At 40.0% G+C, this 20,384-nt stretch overlaps 1 protein-coding gene across 3 annotated transcripts in view; it reads left to right on the forward strand.

Annotated features, from left to right (window-relative positions):
• Positions 1 to 20,384, forward strand: part of RBKS (ribokinase) — a 108,498-nt gene that overhangs the window by 36,148 nt on the left and 51,966 nt on the right. For all 3 annotated transcript variants that reach the window (XM_040224385.1, XM_040224386.1, XM_040224384.1), the window contains exons 3-5: positions 11,643 to 11,706; positions 12,647 to 12,709; positions 15,915 to 16,079. In XM_040224385.1, the coding sequence (XP_040080319.1) occupies positions 11,643 to 11,706; positions 12,647 to 12,709; positions 15,915 to 16,079 (292 nt within the window). The remainder of the gene's footprint in view (positions 1 to 11,642; positions 11,707 to 12,646; positions 12,710 to 15,914; positions 16,080 to 20,384) is intronic.

A 20,384-nucleotide genomic window follows, 5' to 3' on the forward strand; every position in this document is an offset into this window, starting at 1 on the left:
AATATCTGTATGAGCCTTTGAGAGGCTCATTGTTTTTAAAGATTTAAATAGGAGAGAGTAATCTTCCTTGTCCTTTGTATTAGTTTCTACCTCACTGAATCCTCTGGGAAGTAGAAGTCCTCAAATAACTTAATGCTGCCTTCCTTGAATTTAATAGGTTTATAACTGGAGTGTGAGAAGTGAGGGCAATTAGTCTACTCTGATGGGTTCCTGTGGTCCAGCTTCTAAACAACAGCATGAATCATCTTGTTTTTAGCAAGTTTCACTCCAGCAGCATGGCTTTTGGAAACTTGGTCTAATAACTGGTGGTTTCCTCACCTCTAAGCTGTTTCCTTCTAATGCTATATCTCAGATCAGAAAGGAATCTGGGCCTTAATGAACTGCACATAACTGATCTTTAGTTCTGTTTTCAGGTATGTTAAGAAAAGACATGTAAAATAGGAAAATCCTGTTTCTATCCATTCTACTGAAATTATTTGAAAATAAAACAAAATTGGCTGCCAAAGTTTCAATTTTTGCATCTTTAATGAAATTTTAAGATGCTAGCATTATTAGTATAATGGGAAAAATCATTTATTTGCTTTAGGAAAGCTAGCTAGGGTCTGCACAGTAGAGGATAAGAAAAACATGAGAAATTTAAAAGAATAATTTCTCTGCTGTGAGCTGGGTAGATTTTACCAAAATTTCTCTGAAATGTCATTTCCCATTGTATACAGCACTTTTCTCTCCACAGGAGTCTTTAAATGATGTATAAACTATACAATTATCACTTCATCTGCTAAGGAACTGTATCCTTATTCTAATTGATGATATAATTCTCACCTGGCTATTTGGTCAAAAACATCACATGAAGCACAAAATTCAAATTAAGAAACCTTCACTTGCTAAGGTTGAACTCTTAATATTTTTAAAATATCAATTAGCAATGAATTATTGATGACCTATTATGTGCTAAGAATTATGGGACTGGGAGAAGGAGCTGATTAAAAGTATTAGGCCTGACCCATCCTATACCTGATTAGAAATGGGGGTTTGGGGAACAGTCAGATGGTGCAGGCTTTAAGTGGGGCTTGGGAAGTGAAAAGAGGATGGTATCATTTCCTGGCTGGGAAACCTGGACAGAGAATTAGTACTGGTATTGGAAGCAAGGCACCAAAAATGGGTGCCCTGGGCAAAGGGGAGTCCCCTAGAGTTGGAGATGTGAAAGGAGAGTTTAGAGAACCCCCTGCTGGAAGCGTTATAAAAGCTAGTCCTATAGCCCATTAAAGTAAAAAATGGATGTCCCCTACAATCTCATCCAACTCAACGATTTTGAGGTTGGTTTTATTTTAGGTCTGTTGCACATGAGGCAAAGAATGCAAAATAGAAATATTTGAATTATGGAATTGAACTTGGGAAATGAATCATGAAACCATAGGAGTGGAGGTGAGCAGAATAGAAGACAGAGGGCTGTATTTTGGGAAATGCTCCAGTAAGGAGGTTGATTAAACAGCTGTGCTGTTTGTTTTATTCTGGTCCGTGTGTGATGGTTATGTGAGCACCTGTACAATTCTGAAAGTTCTTTATGTCTACAGTGCCTGATCTAGTCGTCTGTGGTTTAGCCCCACAGTGAAATTTACCCTGATTATCTGTACTGAAAGGACATGGAAACATGGCCTCATCTAAAACCTGTACAAGTTTACTTTGCTTAGATACTCTGAGGGACCTTTAGATATAGATTTATTTAAGCTTAAACAAATTGCATCGTATTCTTAGGCTTCTTAAAAATAAAATATCTTTGTAATAAGAGTTATTGTTAACCATTAATCATGATATTTCATTCAATTGTGAGGTGTATTTTTATTGAGCAAATTAAATTCCAAGTAGAAAACCAAAATCATTAAATTACTCAAGATAAAAATGAACAGATTAAGCAAAAGAAAAACAGGTAGAAAATGTTTTACGGCTTTCTTAGCAACATTAACCTATCTACTACTGCCTTGCAACAAGCTCAGATTCGAGCTCTGATGAAGGAGCACTGTTGGATGACACAGGTACGCCATCTTACACTGCACTCAGGAGAAACGTCTGTCAGCTGTGATGAGGGCTGCTAAACAAGGTTCCATCCACATGTGTACAGTGATACATGTGTAATGAAACACTTCCAGAAGTTAAGAGCTGTGCAGTCAGTACTCAGCTGAGTCATGGGCCAAGGTCATGGTCCAAGGATAATTGGAGGTGATGTTTTGACATTAAAAATTCAGGCAGATATAGACAATGAAGGTCTACTTGGCAGGGCAAAGAGCCTGTTAGGACACATTGCATCGGACCTCACCCGAATTAAGTATTTCCTCCTCCTCCATTCCACTGAAGCCAAATGTTAGAAGGAAGTTATTTCTAAATATCAAAAACCGGCAGCTTAGGAGGACCATGATAGCATAAACAGCTCAAGGTTCAGTGACCCAGCATGAGCCCAGGGGTAGAAAGAAGCCATGAGCAGGACAGTCCACACAGCAAATCAGCAAACTGGGAGGACCTTCACAAAATTACCTGGTCTCGCCTCCTCCACACAATGGGGTAAACAGTCATCTATTTTCTTTTAAGAATGGTCAGATTCATATGCACACTACTATATTTAAAATAGATAACCAACAAGGAGCTACTGTGCAGCACAGGGAACTCTGCTTAATATTCTGTAATAACTAAATGGGAAAAGAATTTGAAGATTAGATACATGTATGTGTATACACTGAACCACTTTGCTGTACACCTGAAACTAACACATTTTTAATATAAATTATTTATTTTAATTGGAGGCTAATTACTTTACAATATTGTATTGGTTTTGCCATACGTCAACATGAATCCACCACAGGTGTACACATGTTCCCCATCCTGAACCCCCCTCCCACCTCCCTCCCCATACCATCCCTCTGGGTCATCCCAGTGCACCAGCCCCGAGCATCCTGTATCATGCATTGAGCCTGGTCTGGCGATTCATTTCACATATGATATTATACATGTTTCAATGCCATTCTCCCAAATCATCCCACCCTCGCCCTCTCCCACAGAACATCAACTGTGCTCCAGTATAAATTTTTTTTTTTAATTTTTTAAAGGCATAAAAGTCTGTGACAGAGGCAGTATGTTAGAGCAGTTCTACTCAAAATCTGGTCCTCAGGGCAAACTTTCACTGATCAAGACAGTTCAGAAACTTGAGAGTAAGCAGTTAGGAGCATTTTCAGCAATCTGAAGGTAACTTTATAGCTGCTGAATATAACAATAAATATAAATAAAAAATATAACAAATTAATGTCAAATAAATAAGGCCTTGTATTTTGTATGACTCATATTTTTACTTTACTGTTATATTTTAAAAATTATTAGTCTATAATGTATAGAAAATGAAAATAAGGAAAAAAAAAAAAACAGAAACCTGATCCTTCATCACAAAAAGCTTGAAAAGCAATGTATCCATCACGTTAGCCATAAAAGTACCCTTCTAACTGTTAGATCGTGTGCTAAGTTGCTTCAGACATGTCCAACTCTTTGCAACCCTATGGATTGTAGCCCACCAGGCTCCTCTGTCCATGGGATTCTCAGGGCAAGAATACTGGAGTGGGTAGCCATGCCCTCCTCCAGGGGGTCTTCTGACCCAGGGATCAAACCTGAGTCTGTTATACAAGTCTTTGGCATTGGCTGACGGGTTCTTTCCCACTAGTGCCACCTGGGAAGCCCTCTATGTTAGATTACTATGGGACAATCCACTGATCGTGCACTGAGATTTTAATCTTCAAAGATCAAAAACTAGTCACCAGGCCTTTATAGATAATACACATAATGAAGTGAAATCTCTTTTCTGAACTCTATTGAAAGATGACTGGCTAAAACTAGTTGGCTGTATTGATAGAAATGCATGTTCAAACACTAGGATCCTACGACCCTAACCAATACGCCTCGTACAGGAAGAATGGAAGAAACAGTTGGATTATCACCACCACTCTCAGATAAGCAGGCCTGATAATGGAGATTGAAACGTTAACTTTGCATGTTAAAAGCCATCATTCAGTAAGGTAAACACCCATTTATCTAGGATTTAAACAAGCAGACAGCATAAACTGGAATTTTATGTATTCTTCTTTCATCTTTTATGATAAAGCCACAAATGACAAGTTATAAAATTACCATGAAATTACCATAAAATTCCTCCAAAAAAAGCAACTGCTGAGTTTTGTTATGTGACAACAAATGTAGCTTATAGTCTCTTCAGCGTGCTGTTCATTGTGACCCTCAGGCACTGAAAAGCCACAAAATCTCTTGAATCACAAAGATTAAATTATGTTCAACTTAGATTTACTGTTGATTGTATCTTCATGTCTTCTAACTTTGAAATTCAGGAACCTGTTTTAATACATGTGATCATTTTTTTTAGCAGTATGTATCATTTAATGTGTCCCTGGGTATGCTATCTTGGTCCCCTGTTTCATTTACCTCAAGTATATGTTGATGGGTGGAATTAGTAGATATTTTCTGCCATTCAAGGATTCCAAGCAGCCCATCGTTCCTCACCCATTTGACAATGTTGGTTATCATGACCTCACTAACTGCAGTTACTCTCCTCAGCACTGGTCATAGTTCTGGACTGTGGACGCCGCTGAGTGGCTCTCCCTCGATGCAGACAGATCTTTTCAGTCTTCGGAGTGAAGGAAGCACCTCGGTGCCCTCAGCATGAGGAACTGCTCTTGTTCCCAACAGATTCCAGCCCTTTACTTTTCCGTGATCCTAATTCACATCTCTCCATGGCCACACTGTCCATTACACTAGTCACTGGCCACAAGTGGCTATTTATATTTCAACGTAATTCAAGTGAAATTAAAAATTGAGTTCTTCATCAGAAAGAGAAAAACAAATATCGTATATTAACACATATATGGAATCTAGAAAGATGGCACTGATGAACCTATTTGCCGGGCAGCAATGGAGAGGCAGACATAAGAGAACAGACTTCTGGACACAGGGGGACAGAAGGTAGGAAGGAAGGGCTGGGACAAATGGAGAGCGTAGCATGGAAACATAAACACTAACATTTGTAAAGTAGAGCACCAGTGGGAATTTGCTGTATGACTCAGGAACCTCAAACCAGGGCCCTGTGACAACCTAGTGGAGTAGGATGGGGAGGGAGGCTCCAGAGGGATTGGACGTCTATATACCTATAGCTGATCCATTTTGATGTATGGCAGAAACCAACACAATATTGTGATTATCCTTCAATTAAAAATTTTAAAAAATTGAGTTCCTCAGTCATGCTGGCTACATTTTCAAGTGTCTGTATTGGGCAGCACAGATATAGAACATTTCATGATTGCACAAAGTTCCATTCTACAATGTTCAGGTAGGGCTGAAACCTGGGATTTCCTGAAGAGCATCTGGGGTTCCATAAGTTGCCTTGGCTTACGTGTGAGTGATTGTCCCTAGTTGCTGCTGACTTTGCTTCTTTCACCTGCAATAGCTACCTTTCACCTCACACAGGCTACCTCAGACTACTATGTGGTTTTCCCAGAGTCTTTCTTCCCAAAAGTATTTCACTGCTGCAATCAGAAGAATGTGAAGGGACCTTCAAGAAGGCTGTTCTAAGCAAAACCTTGGCTAGAAGCTTTCTGTAGCCATAACCAGCATAGTCTGGATGCCTATAAGTCATGTCCCTTTAAGAATGATAAGCTAAATTCAAGGAAAATGAACAGACAAGCAATTAAGGTGATCAAATACTTACAGAACACCTTTAGTGGACAGGACTGGGGGAGGGATAAATATATGCTAAGCTAGAGTCTCCAGTAAGTTTTTAGGAAAACTACACTTTAAGACTGTTTGGGCAAACATGATAAGATGGTATTCAATTAAGTGTTTAATTATATGGTATATTCCATGAGGAATGCTGTAGGAGTTCTGGAAATGAAAGAAATAACAAGAGCTAGAATCGAGAAGGTAAGCCTTAGGTTGATGCTTGAAAAACAAGTGAGGTTTGATTAGGTAGAGGAGAGACGAAGGGACTTCTTAGTTCTTCTAAGTAGAAGGCAAGGAAATAGGCATAAATATATTGTACTCACAGCATGTTTTTAATACAAACACTGACCATTCAAGTTAGGAGTGCCTCTACTGACCACTCTGAAAAACAGAAATCCTACTATTTTGCCAACTATGAGTTTCGGAGAAATAGAAGCAAGGGAAAGCAAGCCTGGGCCATGTCAAAATCAGTCTGGAGTCAGCAAACACAAGCCAAAGAAAGCTTTCGGATTTTACAGTACCTTGACGCCAGTGTTGGACCCTGATGGGCCCCTTGCCCACAGCAGATTCTGCAGGTCCCTTCAGGCTCCCACTGAGCTGACTTCCCAATGGAAACCAAGCAAGACCATGCTCCCCCTCTTCATTTCCACTCAGACAAAGCTTTCTGGACACTCTCTCAGCTCTAACCATGCAACCAGCAGCCTTGACTGGAGGCCACACGTTGTAATCACCTGGGGACCTTGCCACTGTCCCACCTGCCACAGGGGCTGATTTTATTGGTCTGGGGTGTAACCTGGGCATCCTCAGGCTGAGAAATCTTGGTTTCCTACCTGCCTGAGATAACTCTTACAAGTCCCACCTTACAGCCTGGCTCAGGTGGAACAGTTTACAGTAAACTGTAAAGCATTTTAATTAGGATAATAGCAGAACTGAAATTTAGTTCCAGATGCCCTGGTTCTCACAAGCACCATTTTGCCTCATGGCCACATTTAAAGTTTTCACACATTTGACAGCCAAAGTGTGAAGGGAAAATGGGAAAGCCTCCAACAATACCCATGAGGATTCCTTTGTAACTGTCGTTATTCCAGGGGCTTTGCCCTTGTAGCATTCACAGTGGTTTTCAAGGTACTTTGACTTAGCTCTCAGTGGTGGGCAATGAATGACTCCTTTACTTGGCTTCTATTCCTCTGACTTCTGGTTCAGTTCAGTTCAGTCACTCAGTCATCTCTGACTGTTTGTGACCCCGTGGACTGTAGCACACCAGGCTGGCCTGTTCATCACCACCTCCCAGACTTTACTCAAACTCATGTGCATCCAGTCAGTGATGCCATCCAACCACCTCATCCTCTGGTGTCCCCTTCTCCTCCTGCTTTTAATCTTTCCCAGCATCAGGGTCTTTTCCAACGAGTCAGTTCTTCACATCAGGTGGCTGAAGTATTGGAGTTTCAGCTTCAGCATCAGTCCTTCCAATGAATATTCATGGTTCATTTCCTTTAGGATTGACTGGTTGGATCTCCTTGCAGTCCAAGGGACTCTCAGGAGTCTTCTCCAACACTACAGTTCAAAAGCATCAATTCTTCAGCACTCGGTCTTCTTTATAGTCCAACTCTCACATCCATACATGACTACTGGAAAAACCATAGCTTTGACTAGACAGACCTTTGTTGGCAAAGTAATGTCTCTGCTTTTTAATATGCTGTCTAGGTTGGTCATAGCTTTTTTTTCAAAGTAGCAAGAGTCTTTTAACTTCATGGCTGCAGTCATCATCTGCAGTGATTTTGGAGCCCCCCCAAAATAAAGTCTGTCATTGTTTCCATTGTTTCCCCATCTATTTGCCATGAAGTGATGGGACTGGATGCCATGATCTTAGTTTTCTGAATGTTGAGTTTCAAGCCAATTTCACTCTCCTCTTTCACTTTCATCAAGAGCTTCTTCAGTTCTTCACTTTCTGCCATAAAGGTGGTGTCATCTGCATATCTGAGGTTAATCATATTTCTCCCAGCAATCTTGATTCCAGCTTGTACTTCATCCAGCCCAACATTTCACATCATGTACTATGCATATGAGTTATTTAAGCAGGGTGACAATATACAGCCTTGATGCATTCTTTTCCCAATTTGGAACCAGTCTGTTGTTCCATGTCCAGTTCTAACTGTTGCTTCTTGACCTGCATACACATTTCTCAAGAGGCAGGTAGGATGGTCTGGTATTCCCATCTCTTTCAGAATTTTCAGTTTGTTGCAATCCACACAGTCAAAGGCTTTGGCATAGTCAATAAAGCAGAAATAGATGTTCTTCTGGAACTCTCTTGCTTTTTCAGTGATCCAACAGATGTTGACAATTTGATCTCTGGTTCCTCTGACTTTTCTAAATCCAGCTTGAACATCTGAAAGTTCATGGTTCATATACTGTTGAAGCCTGGCTTGTAGAATTTTGAGCATTACTTAACTAGCATGTGAGATGAGTGCAAGTGAGCAGTAGTTTGAACATTCTTTGGCATTGCCTTTCTTTGGGATTAGAATGAAAATTGACCTTTTCCAGTCCTGTGGCCACTGCTGAGTTTTCCAAATGTGCTGGCATATTGAGTGCAGCACTTTCACAGCATCATCTTTCAGGATTTGAAATAGCTCAACTGGAATTCCATAACCTCCACTAGCTTTGTTTGTAGTGATGCTTCCTAAGGCCCACTTGACTTCACATTCCAGGATGTCTGGCTCTAGGTGAGTGATCACACCATCATGGTTATCTGGGTCATGAAGATCTTTTTTGTGTAGTTCTTTGTGTATTCTTGCCACCTCTTTTTAATATCTTCTGCTTCTGTTAGGTCCATACCATTTCTGTCCTTTATTGTGCTCATCTTTGCTTGAACTGTGAAGAGATCTCTAGTCTTTCCCAGTCTATTGTTTTCCTCTATTTATTTGCATTGATCACTGAGGAAGGCTTTCTTATGTCTCCATGCTCTTCTTTGGAACTCTGCATTCAAATGGGTATATCTTTCCTTTTCTCCTTTGCCTTTAGCTTCTCTTCTTTTCTCAGCTAGTTGTAAGGCCTTCTCAGACAACCATTTTGCCTTTTTGCATTTCTTTTCCTTGGGGATGGTCTTGATCACTGTCTCCTGTACAATGTCATGAACCTCCATCCACAGTTCTTCAGGCACTCTCTCAGACCTAATCCCTTCAATCTATTTGTCACTTCTACTGTATAATCATAAGGGATTTGATTAAGGTCATACCTGAATGGTCTAGTGGTTTTCCCCACTTTCTTCAATTTGAGTCTGAATTTGGCAATAAGGAGTTCATGATCTGAGCCACAGTCATATCCTGCTCTTGTTTCTCCTGACTGTATAGAGCTTCTCCATCTTCGGCTGCAAAGAATATAATCAATCTGATTCAGTATTGACCATCTGGTTATGTCCATGTGTAGAGTTCTCTCTTGTGTTGTTGGAAGAGGGTGTTTGCTAGAACCAATGTGTTCTCTTGACAAAACTCTATTATCCTTTGCCCTGCTTCATTCTGTACTCCAAGGCCAAATTTGCCTGTTACTCCGAGTATTTCTTGACTTCCTACTTTTGCATTCCAGTCTCCTATAATGAAAAGGACATCTTTTGGGGGTGTTAGTTCTAGATGGTCTTGTAGGTCTTCATAGAACCGTTCAACTTCAGCTTCTTCAGCATTACTGGTCAGGGCATAGACTTGGATTACTGTGATATTGAATGGTTTGCCTTGGAAACGAACTGAGATCATTCTGTTGTTTTTGAGATTGCATCCATGTACTGCATTTCAGACTCTTTTGTTGACTATGATGGCTACTCCATTTCTTCTAAGGGATTCTTGCCCACAGTAGTAGATATAATGGTCATCTGAGTTAAATTCGTCCATTCCAGTCCATTTTAGTTCACTGATTCCTAAAATCTCGATGTTCACTCTTGCCATCTCCTGTTTGACCACTTCCAATTTACCTTGATTCATGGACCTAACATTTCAGGTTCCTATGCAATATTGTTCTTTACAGCATCCGACTTTACTTCCATCACCAGTCACATCCACAACTGGGTGTTGTTTTTCCTTTGGCTCCATCTCTTCATTCTTTCTGGAGTCATTTCTTCACTCTTCTCCAGTAGTATATTGGGCATCTACCAACCTGGGGAGTTCATCTTTCAGTGTCGTATCTTTTTGCTTGTTCATGGAGTTCTCAAGGCAAGAATATTGAAGTGGTTTGCCATTCCCTTCTCCAGTGGCCCACATTTTGTCAGTGGTCTTCTGGTTATCAACTTCCAGGTGCTGGGGAGGAGGCTTACATTTGAGTCAGAAGTAAACAAAGGAGATTGGAAGATGTTCACTTCTCTTATCCTTTTTTAAAGTAAATCCAGAAGAATAAATGAATGTGTAAGAGATTTTGTGGGAGAGGAAACAGGGAAGATGGCATTCTTTTATGGCCACCTGATGCAAAGAGCTGACTCTTTGGAAAAAAACCTTCATGCTGGGAAAGACTGAAGGTAAAAGGAGAAGGGGGCAGCAGAGGATACAATGGTTAGATAGCATCACCGACTCAACAGACATGAATTTGGGCAAACTCTAGGAGATGGTGGAGGCCAAAGGCGTGTGGCATCTGAAGTCCATGGGGTCACAAAGAGTCAGACATGACTTAGCAACTGAACAACAACAACAAAACATTGTACAAGTCATCTGTGCAACTCTGTAATGTACAAATAAAAGGACTTTTTAAAGTCCTTTTAAATAGGACTCAGATCTCCATTGCTTTTTGTCCACATTTCAATACAATAAACATTGGAACCTAGGCATAGATATGCTCCCAGTTGACTATATTGTTCTTATGAAAGGAATAAGATACATAGCTATATATATATATATATATATTCTGATACGAAGAGCAAGAGTGTACTCATTGGAAAAGACCCTGATGCTGGGAAAGACTAAAGGCAAAAGAAGAGGGTGGTAGAAGATGAGATGGTTAGATAGCATCACCGACTCAGTGAACATGAATTTGAACAAATTCCAGGAAATAGTGGAGGACGGAGGAGCCTGGTGTGATACAATCCATGGGGTTACACAGAACTGGACACAATTTAGTGACTGAATAACAACAAATTCTGTATGAGACTATAATGGTGGATACGTGGCTATACACTTGTCAAAACACAAAAATTGTACAATACCCAAGTGGACCCAAATGTAAGCTGTGGGGTTTAAGTGATAATGATGTGTCAATACACATTCACTAGTTGTAACAAATAGGCCACCTTACTCATGTTGTCTATGACTGGAAGAGTCCAAAGGAAAAACTGAAGTATCATTACCAGAATGCATGCTAGGATGCTAAACAACAGAATTCAACTGTACCAACTTACCCAAATTAGCTAGGGCTTTTTAAATTCCCTCCTCTTTGCCCCCTATGTCAGAGTCAGAGGAGAAGATAAAGAAGATTCCCAAACACCAGGCAGGTCATTCCAGAGTTGTCTTCATGTATAGTGATTTATAGTATATCAGTATATACTATAGATAGTGTAGATATATAGTATGAATAACCGAGATTCTTCATAAATATTGAGGATTGTTGATGCTGGACAGCTCTGTCTCAATGGGAATCTTTGTATGAACAGACCAAAATGAGAATGAAGCTATGGAACTTGTGACAGTCATTAAATGCTTCACATTTTAGGCAGGATATAAATGGAACATTAATATATAACAATTCTTTGGGTTGAAATCAAATCTAGCATCTTACATTAAGAAGATTAATTAGTTAATGTTTATAAAGTACCGTGCAGATATGCCCTTTTAAAATGCTAAGTATTCTAAAAACTACATTATAGCATTTTACTAAGTGTAAAACATCTAATGTTCATCATTTCTTTGGTACAGGTTGGCAAAGATTCCTTTGGCAATGATTATATAGAAAACTTCAAACAGAATGATATTTCTACAGGTAAAATTTCATCTTTCTTAAAGTTAGTTTTTATAACTTTCTTCTGGAATCTGGTTATAAGAAAAGTCAAATATAGAATAGAGTTATTAGATCCTCCCCTGGTGGCCAGAGAATTTTTATGCTCAGCTTTGTCTAGTCTTGCTTGACGACCCTTTGGTTACTTCTTTCATATACATTTCTCCAGATGGGAATAAAATGGTAGGAGGTTACAAACCTTCATCTCATAGAAATATCTCAAAAGTAGGTGACAAGAGAAAACAGGTGCTGCATTCACAGAAGATATTTTAAGAAAAGTCATTGAATATCATAGCTGGAAAAGATCTGAGAAACCACTGATGCTGATACCATCATTTCACAAGAGAGAAAACTGAAGGCCAGATTGGTTCTGAATGTGTCCAAGAGCACACAGCTAAGCTGGAGCCAGAGCTAGGACTAGAATGCAGGTCTTTGGCTCCAGTTCAGGGCTTTTTGCTGCTGCCAAAGGCTGCCTGATCAACATTTCCATTTATGCACCAGACCATAATCCTGATGAGATGCAAAGCTTATGAAAATGAAGAGAATCAAACAAGTTCATTTTATGAGTTTGACCTTTAGTCTTTCATCTCAAGTCTGTCATTTCTTTCACTGAAGAAAAGAAATATGGTGGTCTAGGAAAATGCACATGTACAACTGTGAAAAATCTGAAGGAATTGGAAGCGGGGGTGGTTTACTGGGCTGCCACTAATGTAGAAAAAAGGCACAACTAAGTGTGAAGACTTGTATGTTCCTCATTGTGTAGGTGATGGGTATAAATTAGCACTAATTACTTATTTCTTTTTTATCATTCCAGATGGTTAAAGGTTAAAAAGTTTTTCCAAGGATTAGTGTTGCATTGAAATTGTTAAAAAATAGATTATCCCTGCCAGGCTGTACATACGTGATGATTTCTTTTTTCTTTTAGAATTTACATATCAGACTAAAGATGCTGCGACAGGAGCTGCTTCTATCATTGTCGATAATGAAGGTATATGTTTTGCACATTGGAGTTTCGTTTCCAGAACTAGGGCAGAAACATCCATTTTTGACCCTGTTCCTTAGGATCTCTTACTATACCCACCACTCCAAGGCCTAATGTATGGTCTTTCCAATCTAAATATACATATTTCCTTTTATTTATACTTCCTAAGTTGATCGCTCAAATACAAAATTGTCCATCCAATACAAATGAGGTGATATAGTTGCCTCAAAATTATACTTATATTCTGTAGCATCCCGTTACCCTTCATGTGAACCCAGAATTGATATTTATCTCTAAAAGTAGTTAAGTATTCATCTGTCACTTCAGTTACTAAGTAAATACATGTAAATAGATAGGTGCAAAGGAAAGTTGATGAATCATATTTATAGAATATTTACTGAGCAAATGGCAGCAACCAATTGCTTATAACTTGTCGTTAGTGTTCAATTTTGTCTGCTCTTTAAACAGCAATCAAATCTCAAAAGTATATATATACAACCATGTCTGTCACAGGACCTTGCAATAGTTGAAATGTGTCTTTTAAAAACAGTAACCTTCCAGGACTTCCCTCATGGTCCAGTGGTTAAGAATCCATGCTTACATTGCAGAGGGTGCAGGTTCGATCCCTGGTTGGGGAACAAAGATCCCACATGCTTCAAGGGGCTGTCAAAAAAAAAAAAAAACCAGTAACTTCTCTTTACCCTCAAGGACAGTTTTTAGAATTTCTGCCAACTATTTTAAGTATAAAAACTCTTAAATAAGATTTTTTTAAATCAGAGTTAATATTCAGAGAGCTTCCCACCACCCTCTGAATGATGCTAGTGGTAAAGAATTCACCTGCCAATGCAGGAGACAAGGGTTCGATCCCTGGGTTGGGAAGATCTCCCAGAGTAAGAAATGGCAACCTACTCCAGTATTCTTGCCTGGAAAATTCCATGGACAGAGGAGCCTGGCAGGCTACAGTCAGTGGGGTCACAAAGAGTCAGACATGAGTGGGCACATACACACACACACACACAATATTCAGAAGGACCAAGCATTTCATGGAGCTCCTAGGACAGAAGAACCTACTGTACTGTGAGGAGTCAGAGTACACTGTATTAAATTAGGATTTGACTGAACTGAACTGTCCTAATATATCTTTTATTTATAATGCAGTTTCACAAAATCATTTATCACAGAAATTATGGTATTTTTAGTCTACTTTAGTGATCTCAAAGTTGCAATAACAACCCCCAAAAATATATTCTACTTAAAAACAGTAGACGAAAGTTTTCATCCTAACAACAGTCTGTGTCCATTACTTTAAGCCATATCTTAAGTAATTATCACTTTCAACAACAGCTCATTCCCTGTCTGAATCCTCTTTTTCGGTGGTGGTGGGGTTTCTAGGGATATCGTCAAGTTCTATTTCTTTCTTATCTGGGTGACATAATACCATGTTTTCCATGCAAAGATATAATTTAATATTGTGTATGGGCTGCCTATTACAGTAAACTTTGTCTGGTTTACAGCATATGGGATAAGAGCTAACACAGATAGCCAGGGAGGCAACAAGCAGTATCTTTAAGTGGAGGGATGAGTAGTGGTTCTGACAAGTTAAATTTGAGGTATGAATGAGCTAGCCATATGACAGTGTCCACCAGACAGCTGTAGTCTTGGGTTTGTCACACATTAGCCAAAGCCAAGCCAAACCTGTCAGCAACACAGAGCAGCAGTGGACAGTGGCCGAGAGAATGAAGTCACTGGAGGAGAGAGGGGAGGAGGTATGCTGTCTTCCAGGATGCAGGTACTTTGAATTTTTCCAGTACTGAGATTGGGTTTACCCTGAACCACCCCCATGTTATCAAGTCCTCTTTGGTCAACACACATACCTGTGGTAAGAGGACAGGCCGGCACGTGTTCTGCAGTCGGAAGAGGTTTTAGGTCATGTCTGTACATGATCAGCACAAGCAGCCTAGAGCACAGAAGACCGCTGCAGCCCATCCCTCTGAGTCAGGCTGTCCTATAGACTATAATGCAAATTATATCCATAAATTTACATTTTCCACTGTTGTTGTTTAGTCGCTAAGTCGTGTCTGACTCTTTGTGACCCCATGGATTGTAGCCCGCCAGGATCCTCTGTCCATGGGATTTCCCAGGCAAGAATACGGGAGTGGGTTGCCGTTTCCTCCCCTCACGGATCCTCCTGACCCAGGGATCGAAGCCACATCTACACTGGCAGGCAGATTTTTTACCACTGAGCCACCTTTTTAGTCACATTTTAAAAAGTAAAAAGGACCAAGTAAAATGAATCTTTATACATTGACTTAATCCAAAATAGTATCCTTTCAACATGCAGTCAAAATGTTCTCTAAAATTAACGAGATATGTTACCTTCTTTTCTTACTACTCAGTCTTTGAAATCTGCTGTGTATTGTGCAACTGAAGCTCATCTCAGTTGGGACGAGCCACATTTCAAGGGTTCAATCACCACACATGGCTTGTACTCATGACTACCCTAAGGGACAGCACAGCTCTGGAGACTTCACCTGACAGAGAAATTGTACCACCACCACTCCCCGGCTTGGGTCAGACTGTAGAGAGTGGCTGCAAGTGATGGGCATACAAGAGTCCTCTGTCCTGCTTCTGTTTGATCTAGTACAGTACAGGCCAGATATCACTGTCTCCCTACTTACCTAGCACAGTTTTTATCTGTTTAATATTATGAAATGTGTTTTGATTTACAAAATCACTTTGCAGAATACCCTGGGACATACACATGAACTGACTGCATACTACAGAGCATTAGTTTTTAGCATTAAGCAAGCTTCTTCCTGTTCATACTCATCATTATGACATCTGTTATTTAGGATTCAGAATCTTTACCATACACCTTGTATCAGCCATTTCCCATAAGAGAAACTCTTTTAAGTATGTTATGTATAATTTATCAGCTAATATTCTGTGTACATAAGAATACTGAAAGGGAAATCTGGTTTTTTTTTTTAGATTTTGCTCAAGATGATAAGAATAATATGATTCCTACAGAGATATAAAAGAAGATCCATGGGGAATACAAAATTTAACCTGAATGGCTTAGAAATATTAAAATTCATACTTATAACACATTTTTTATGTAATGGTTTTCTAAGGGTGAATGTAACACTGCAGGATGTTGTTGCTTGATTTCGCTTGATTTTTAATATAAACGTCTAGAAATTCTTTATAGGCCAGAATATCATCGTTATAGTAGCTGGAGCAAATTTACTTTTGAATACAGAAGACCTGAGGGAAGCAGCCAGTGCCATTAGCAGAGCCAAAGTAATGATCTGCCAGCTAGAAGTAACTCCTGCAACTTCTTTGGAAGCCCTGAGAATAGCCCACAGCAATGGAGGTAATTTTACACATTTGTCTTTCTTTCTATAAAGCTTTTATCACTGTCTCAGTGAAAGTTAACCTTTCAAGTTAAGCAATGCCATATTTTTCTGCAGTAAAATATTTTCTCCCATCTGAGATTCACTGCTTTCCTGTTGTTCTCAATAATGTTAGAAAACCTTACAAATGGGGAGGGGAGAAATAACACGAGTAGCATTTCTGATATTCTGAAATATAAATCTCCAGTCTAGTTAGCAGAAATAACTCAAGTAGTAACTGGAATCTTTGAAAGAGCCCCTTGTCCAAGATATACTCTAAGTAGTAGAATGAGTTCCATTCTGAGAAGCAGAGTTTAAGCTGCAGGTCATGGATAATCACTGCCCAGGTACACCTGGATAAACATCTCAAGGACTGAAGATTAAATCTTCCTCCTTTTTGTAAAACCTTATCATCTTTTCTAAAAACAACAAAAGATTATTTATATGTAATATTTTCTATGTTGTCAGTGTCCTTTAAGTAGCTCTTTTTGTTTTGTTTAATCTTAGGCTTTGGAAGTTTTCAAACACACAAAAGCAGGCAGAATTCTATAACGAAACCCATGACCCAGCTTTGACAGTTGTCAACTCATGGTTAATCTTGATTCATCTGTTCTCTCACCCACTCCCCTTCTCTCACCCCCAACATATAACAAACTTGAAAAAAATCTAAGTAGTTTCTTTCTGTTTGCTTCTTTTTTTTTTTTTTTACGACTGACTAATAGGAAATCATCTGAGTTAGAATCCCATTTCTGTTCCTTGTTAGCTTTATAATCTTAGCAGAATTATCTGATTTTTTGAGCCATATCTGTTAAATGCATATAGACATATTCCCCTACAGAATTGTTCTAAAAATGAAATAAAATAAAATAGGATGCCAAGTTTGGTATAGTACTTCTCAGTAGACACCAATTTTCTTCCCTCTTTCACTTCTTTTTTTAAATTAAAATTAGGATAATATCCTGATCTCAGCACCCTTTAATGAAAAAAATCAAAATAAAACATAGCCACTTATCTAAGACAGTGGCTGCTTCTTGATATTGTGGCCATAATTTTGTGACTTATACTAAGAAAAAAATAGGGAGAGAACCACACTGACTTTTCCAGATCAAACTTTCTCATCAAGACAAAAAGGAAAAAAAGAAAAAGTGTGTGTGTGTGTGTGTGTGTTTATAACTGCTTTCTCTCAAAGTATAAGTGTTCTACATAGCAATAAATGGAAAATAAGTTACCGAAATGATTTTGTGGAGAATTTTTAAATGTATGTCCTGATTTAACAAATTTCCTCTTGACAAAACAACATGCTATGGCAAATTCTCACTGACATTTAATGTATTTCTAATAGACTCAAAGCTGTCAGAAAGAATTTTAAGCCAAAACTCATTTGGTTACATTTTCTTAGGGTGTCACAGATAAAGTCTAAGGCTAATGGTGAACATTCTCCACACTGCACTCATCGTAATCAGGTGATGTGAGTACAACGAGCCACTTCATTCAGGCTCTTATCTTCCTTGTATAGGTCAAAGCATGTTCTCATGTAACTTCTCTTCTTTTCCTGCTATCCCTTGCTTCTCAGAGATGACTCTTCCTTCTGTCCTAGTCTAATAGCCTGTTACCAACCCAGCTTGTGGAGGAGAGAAAGGTACAGCAACCACAGTGGAAGAGCTAACCTTTCACAGGTGAGGCTAGAGTTATCTGGATGGGCAGGCAGCCTGACCCGGGCAGTCATTTGGTTGGGCAGCAGTGTTTCCTCTGTTACCTGCCAGGCAGTTTTTCTGTTGAGGAGCTGGAGGACCTGGGGCATCAGGAATGGGCAGGAGTAGGTGATGGAGGGCCACAGTCCACCTAGTCTACTTCACATTTTTCCTGAGAGCCAGCGTGCCTCAGGAAATTCTGCATGATCTTTCTTATATTGTAATATTGGGACTATTTTTCCTGCCTGGAAAATCCCATGGACGGAGGAGCCTGGTAGGCTGCAGGCCATGGGGTCGCTGAGGGTCAAACACGACTGAGCGACTTCACTTTCACTTTTCACTTTCATGCATTGGAGAAGGAAATGGCAACCCACTCCAGTGTTCTTGCCTGGAGAATCCCAGGAATGGGGGAGCCTGGTGGGCTGCCGTCTATGGGGTCGCACAGAGTCGGACACGACTGAAGTGACTTAGCAATACCTGCACCTATATGTACTTTACAGTTTAGAAAGCACTTTCATACATATTTGATCCTCAGAAAAGCCTTATGACAAAGTAAGGCATGCATTATTCTCCCAGATTAAAGAGGAGAAGGTAGAGAGGTTAAGTAATTAGCTCAACCAAAGTCACTGTAGAAACCACAATTCCAGACTCCAAGACACAAGTTCTGTGTCCTAGGGCAAACTTTAAATAAAGAAACTGCCATGTCCCATTGATTTCAAGGAACTGAGGCTTTATGAAGAGTATCTCTAGAAAAGTGAAACCAATGAATTGTAATACTCTCCAACATGTAGCCTAAGCTTTCAGTGTTATTACTGCTTAAGTCACAGAGACAAGACCCTACAGTGTTTTCAGCAGTGTGTCCCCTGCTACTGCTACTGCTAAGTCACGTCAGTCGTGTCCAACTCTGTGCAACCCTATAGACGGCAGCCCACCAGGCTCCTCCATCCCTGGGATTCTCCAGGCAAGAACACTGGAGTGGGTTGCCATTTCCTTCTCCAGTGCATGAAAGTGGAAAGTGAAAGGGACGTCGCTCAGTCGTGTCCACTCTTAGCAATCCCATGGACTGCAGCCCACCAAGCTCCTCCGTCCATGGGATTTTCCAGGCAAGAGTACTGGAGTGGGGTGCCATTGCCTTCTCCCGCCCACATAAAACACATACACGAGCAACCGCGCACACATGTGCCTTTGTCTAGTATCCAGCTGGTCCCCGTTTGGTACTTATCAGTCAGACATAGCTTAGATTCTATACTATGAGTGGTGTGTGGGGGGGTGTGTGTTTGAATTTAATGTGTCTTTATTCTCACCTGAACGAAGTGTATAGTACAGTAGAGTAGCACTGGTTTGGGAGTCATGAACTATGGCTTTGAATTCAGAATCAAATCACTTACTAAATGGAGGACCTCGTGCAAGTACGTCAGTTCCTCGCACTGGGCCTGTTTCTTCCGTGAAACATGGGAATCGGACTGAGAGCCCTCACATTCCTTTAATGTTGTAATGTGAGAGTGGGCTGATCACAGAGCAGAACAGGCAGAGAATGAAGATCTGTTGAACACTGAGTGTCCTGTCCATTGCGCAGGGCTGGCATAGGTGCTGATCAGCATTATTCCATCTACAAGAAAGATGGTAAAACCATTGTCATCATCCATTGACGACAATAAACCCATTGCCATGGGTTTATTTCACACTCCCTTATCTCTTTATTTATAAGCAATGAGGTTTGAATTAAACACATTGTACAACTGGATTATATATCAGGTGTTAAAATACAGAGAAGAATGTTCCCCCTCCATCTTTGTATATACTGTCTCAGAATTTACCAAAATGAAAGCATTGGTTTTACACAACACCTGCAATGTCAAAAATGACTTGAGATCCCTCTGCAGCCCTCTCCTGTCTAAGTCACAGTGTTGTGAGGGAGGCCCACAGCAGAGCTGGTGCTGCAGCTGCTTGTGATGAAATTATGCATGTTGGTTCTGGTCTTTATATCCATTTTAAAGCAAATGGAACATTACAGGAACAATTATAAATAATTGAAATTGTGAGATCGCCAAGAAATTAAATTCTAGGTAGGATACAAAATATCTTTTAATGCCACTTTAGTCCTTTTCCATTTAGCAAACCAGGCTTCTTGGCTGACCACCGTGACTTTGATGACATGGTTCAGCACATCAGCCAAGCTTTGGGTATTTTAGTTGCTCAAGTCACAGAGAAGAAGCTCTAGAGTAAGAGACTGCCTAGCCAGTGTTTTGGGTAGCCCAACTCTCCCATGGTTTCTTTACTTAGGGTGATGTCTTCTCCTGTTTCTCTGAGCTCGCTCTTAGGGCCTTCTTAACTATCCAGCCTCTACCTTTCATGCTGACATCATTAAGAGTCAGCTTCATTTTCCTGTCTTTGCCTGTACAATTGCCTTCCTGGGCCTCACCAGTTCCTCACTGATATTACTGTGCCAGCCATCAACAGGCTAAGACAATCGGGAGTTTAGTCCATTGTACGTGGTAATGAATAATAATTACTGTCGGGTACCGTCTGTCACCTCTGCAGCTCCAAGTTACTCCACGGCATTGCACATCCTGTGTTCTCTAGTTTCACATGGTT

This window comes from Oryx dammah, unplaced genomic scaffold, assembly GCF_014754425.2.
Source record: "Oryx dammah isolate SB20612 unplaced genomic scaffold, SCBI_Odam_1.1 HiC_scaffold_25, whole genome shotgun sequence".
In the NCBI taxonomy this organism is placed as follows: domain Eukaryota; kingdom Metazoa; phylum Chordata; class Mammalia; order Artiodactyla; family Bovidae; genus Oryx; species Oryx dammah.